Source organism: Morus notabilis, unplaced genomic scaffold (genome assembly GCF_000414095.1).
Source record: "Morus notabilis unplaced genomic scaffold, ASM41409v2 Scaffold1, whole genome shotgun sequence".
Taxonomy (NCBI): domain Eukaryota; kingdom Viridiplantae; phylum Streptophyta; class Magnoliopsida; order Rosales; family Moraceae; genus Morus; species Morus notabilis.
In genome coordinates, this window is record NW_010357566.1 from 177,894 (window position 1) to 181,797 (window position 3,904).

General features: G+C 35.7%; 1 protein-coding gene across 1 annotated transcript; it reads left to right on the forward strand.

Annotated features, from left to right (window-relative positions):
* The first annotated feature begins 81 nt into the window (after positions 1-81).
* LOC21396855 (ricin B-like lectin EULS3) lies at positions 82-3,198 on the forward strand. The gene is made up of 4 exons (XM_010090181.2): positions 82-926; positions 1,061-1,183; positions 2,501-2,729; positions 2,905-3,198. Coding segments are annotated over exons 1-4 (1,071 nt in total). The 5' UTR covers positions 82-209; the 3' UTR covers positions 2,907-3,198.
* Positions 3,199-3,904: the final 706 nt, after the last annotated feature.

Below are 3,904 nucleotides of genomic sequence, written 5' to 3' on the forward strand. Positions count from 1 at the left end.
TAAAAAAATAAACATAAAATATTATATTATATTTTTTAATATTAAATATATAATTAGCATTAATATCTTTATTGGGGGAAAAAAACAAAAGAACTCCAAACGTTGTTTTGGAAACTACAGTTTGATATCTGTTCTCAAGAATTCTTTCCGTCGGGAAGCTACAAACACTGACGATCTGAACACAAACCAAACCCAGACCCAACCAAACAATGGAAAACCCATTTGGACATCACCACCACCACCACCACCACCAAGAAGAAGATAACGAACGAGAAAGACCAAACTACCCTCCACCGGGAACCACTTTTCCCGCCTTCGACCAACCTCCGCCGCCGCCGCCGTATGTCGGATTCGACGAGCCGCCGATTCCACCGCCGGCCCACGTTCTCCATTCCTCCTCTTACCCACCACCACCTCCGGAGTTTTTCGAACGACAACCACCACCGTTTGATTCTTTAGGTAATCGTCATCAATCGGGATATGGTTCTGTCACGGTCGAACACGTTGATCATCATCGCTTAGATCAACCACCATCGTCCGATTATTTCGAGAATCGTCATCAGTCGGGATATGGTTCCGTCGCAGTTGAACACGTTGCTCATGATCGCTTGGACCAACCACCACCGTCAGATTCCTTTGGTCATCATCATCCGTCGGGATATGGCTCTGTCACAGTTGAACACGTTGATCATCATCGCCTGGACCAACCACCGATCGAAGAATTCGGTGGGACCCAGCATCATCACCACCACATTCCTCATTTCCCCTCTTTTGGTCATCACCATGAGCAGCATCTGGAAGCTTCCTCTTATTTCTCTGGAAAAAAGACTTTTCAGGTTTACTCCAAGGCCGGGCCCAATTTCTCTCTCGCAATCCGAGATGGGAAAGTCATTCTCTCCCGGTCTGATTACAAGGATGATTTGCAGGTGAAATCCCTTAATTTGATCCTGGGTTTGACAACATTATTTCCATCGATATTTTCTCGGATGTCCATATTTTCATCCTTCGTTTGGTTTGACTTTATTTTGGTTGGATTTCACTTTGTTTCTGGTGGTTACAGCACTGGTACAAGGATGAAAAGTACAGCACAAGGGTGAAGGATGAAGATGGGTTTCCTTGTTTTGCACTTGTTAATAAGGCCACTGGTCAGGCTCTGAAGCATTCCGTTGGGGATACTCATCCGGTAACAATACCATGCGTTGTTGTTTGTCATCTCTTTTTATATGTTTGTTTCATATTTTCTATGTAGATTGGAAGACCAAGTTGCATTATTTTAATCTTCCACCACTTGATTAGGAAAAAAAAAAATAGTAATAACTTTATATATACTTGTTTCTAGGAAATGAACATACTGCAGATTTAGCTACAAAATAATAATAAAAATTAAAATGGAATTAGCTTGTCAAAGATTTCCGTTTTCATTGATTGATTTGTGTTGAATTGGAAAGATATTAATAGGGAAATAATTTTGTCTAATTATTTTTCTTTTCCTCTTGTTTTTTGAGGTTGCCTCATCCTCTTTCATTTTTACTAGATTTTTTTTTTTTCATTAAATGGTAGTTTCTTATAAAAAAAAAAAATTATCCAGAAATATAGAATCCAAACAAAATTAGCGGAGGTAAGGTTAGAATTATCCAGAAATATCAAATCCTCGAGACTTGTCAGTATATCCAGCAGTCCACCGAGAAATAATCGCAGGGGTCAGTTTTAGAGTTCATGGAAGTTTTAAGACCACCTTCAACTATGATATTTTACTGGATTTGATTGAAAACCATCTCAACTGCTCAAAAAGCAATTCCAGCTTTCCTGCCAATAGTCACATTAAGCACAGATGATGGTGCATTTTATTTTATGGATTTCTTAAGACAAACTTGTTGGATTGAACTCCTGGTTTTATTATTATTATTTTTTTTTTTTTTTTGGGTCCAGGTAAACTGGGTTTAGCACGTTATACAGTATGGTTTTTAGAATATTGGGTACTGTTTAGCACTGAAATCTTGAACTATGGTGGTAGAAATTGCAAGGTTCATGCTTGCTAGCAACTGTTTGTTATGATCTTTATTATATCTCCTTTTGCATTCCATTTGTCTCCCTTCTTTCTTAGATTTGTAAGAGAAAACTGTTAAAACTAAATAATTATTGAACTCATACCATTTCTGGACATACATCTCATTAATTTTGCAAGCATGAAACAGAAATGGTTAATTGCTAGATTTATTTAATCAATGCTTGTAGCACGAGACTCGTAAGGCTTTCTGGTTTCCTGCACAGTTTTTATTGGAGTAAGGCGGACATGTGAAGATCCTTGTGTTTTCTGTTCAAAACTTTGTTCTTGTTCCTCAAACTTCCTTTTACAAACCCATTCTCTCATAAATTAATTGCGTAATACAATGCAAAACTGAGGGACTGCATTTTTTTCGCATCTTCTTGATGTTGCCTTAATTTTTTTCATTACAATGCCATGAATTTATCACCACCATTCTTTTTTTTTCATCTGCAGGTGCAGCTGACACCATACAATCCAAATGTCCTCGATGAATCAATCCTTTGGACAGAAAGCAAGGACCTCGGCGATGGCTACAGAACTATTAGGATGGTCAACAACACTCACCTTCTCGTGGATGCTTTTCATGGTGATAAGCATTCGGGTGGTGTACATGACGGCACGCTCATAATGCTGTGGAAGTGGAACAAAGGAGATAACCAGCGGTGGAAAATCATCCCTTACTGTAAGTTTCCCAACACATAAGATCCGATTTCATGGAATTTTTTCTTTTGTCATCCTTATCATCATGTGATATTCCTTAATTGTAAAATGTAATAATAAACGAGAGGATTTGTAATACAAGTCTGTCTCTTATATTTTTCTGAACTGTTCTTTCTTTTGATGGTGCATACATGCAGGAATTTTTGTATATTTTGGTGGTTTTGTGAGGTCCTTGATTGTGTAATATGGCATGTTTATGAAATTATCCATCTGTGAGGAATGCTGCTTTATATGTACTATGTGACTTGTGAGTGATGTGTGGTTTGGGTTTCATGTTTTGTAGCTGGTCTCTACATTGGTTATAAACTAATGAGAAAAATCTGTAATGGGATTGTAATGCTACTATCGGTTTGTATAACATATGATGTACTCGTGTGTAATACATTTCCAACTATTGCAATAGTCATGTAGTAGTGATTGTGTTTATTATATCTAGCACATAAACACTTATGTACTACTCATTTAATGGGGGCTTTGTTGTTACTGGACCAAGTCTCATTCTTGGAGCCCATTTGGATTGGCTTAAAAATAGCCGTTTTTAGCTTATTTAGTCCAAAAGCCGCTTTTAAACCTATCTAGATGAACAACTTTAAAGTGTTTTTAACTTTTTTAAGCACTTTTAGAATAAGTCATCTCCTTAGTGCTTATGAAAGCTTTATTTATTTATTTATATTGTTAACCTTTTATTTGTGAACAATATATTAAATATCTCATTTATATCCTTTTATTAAATTATTTTTTGTAACAATAAGTGCTTTAGACTTTTTTATCTAAATAGATTTAAAAGCTTTCTTAGATATAATAGGACTTTTTTAAGTACTATTCAAACACTAATTAAAAAGTTCTAACTTATGTTTTTCTTCTTTTACTATTTAAAAGCACAAGTACAAGCTATTCTAAACGGGTTCTGGGCTCTTGGTTTGTATATTTATGAACTTGTATTAGAACCTCATTAATGTTGAAAATCGAATTATAAACCTATTCCTACTATAATGTGTGGTTTATTCTTTAGAAATATGCTTCTTATACCAGTCGTGAGTTGTTTTCAAATTTTGGCATCTCTTTACAATAGTGTTTGATGCAAGTATTTTACCAGTCAAATTTAAGGATTTTTTTTTTCAAATTTCAAAATTAAAA

Coding starts and splice junctions, on each gene's coding strand:
- LOC21396855 (XM_010090181.2), top strand. CDS start 210: ATGGAAAACCCATTTGGACATCACCACCACCACCACCACCACCAAGAA. Junction 927..1,060: donor ATTACAAGGATGATTTGCAG/GTGAAATCCCTT, acceptor TGGTGGTTACAG/CACTGGTACAAGGATGAAAA. Junction 1,184..2,500: donor CCGTTGGGGATACTCATCCG/GTAACAATACCA, acceptor TTTCATCTGCAG/GTGCAGCTGACACCATACAA.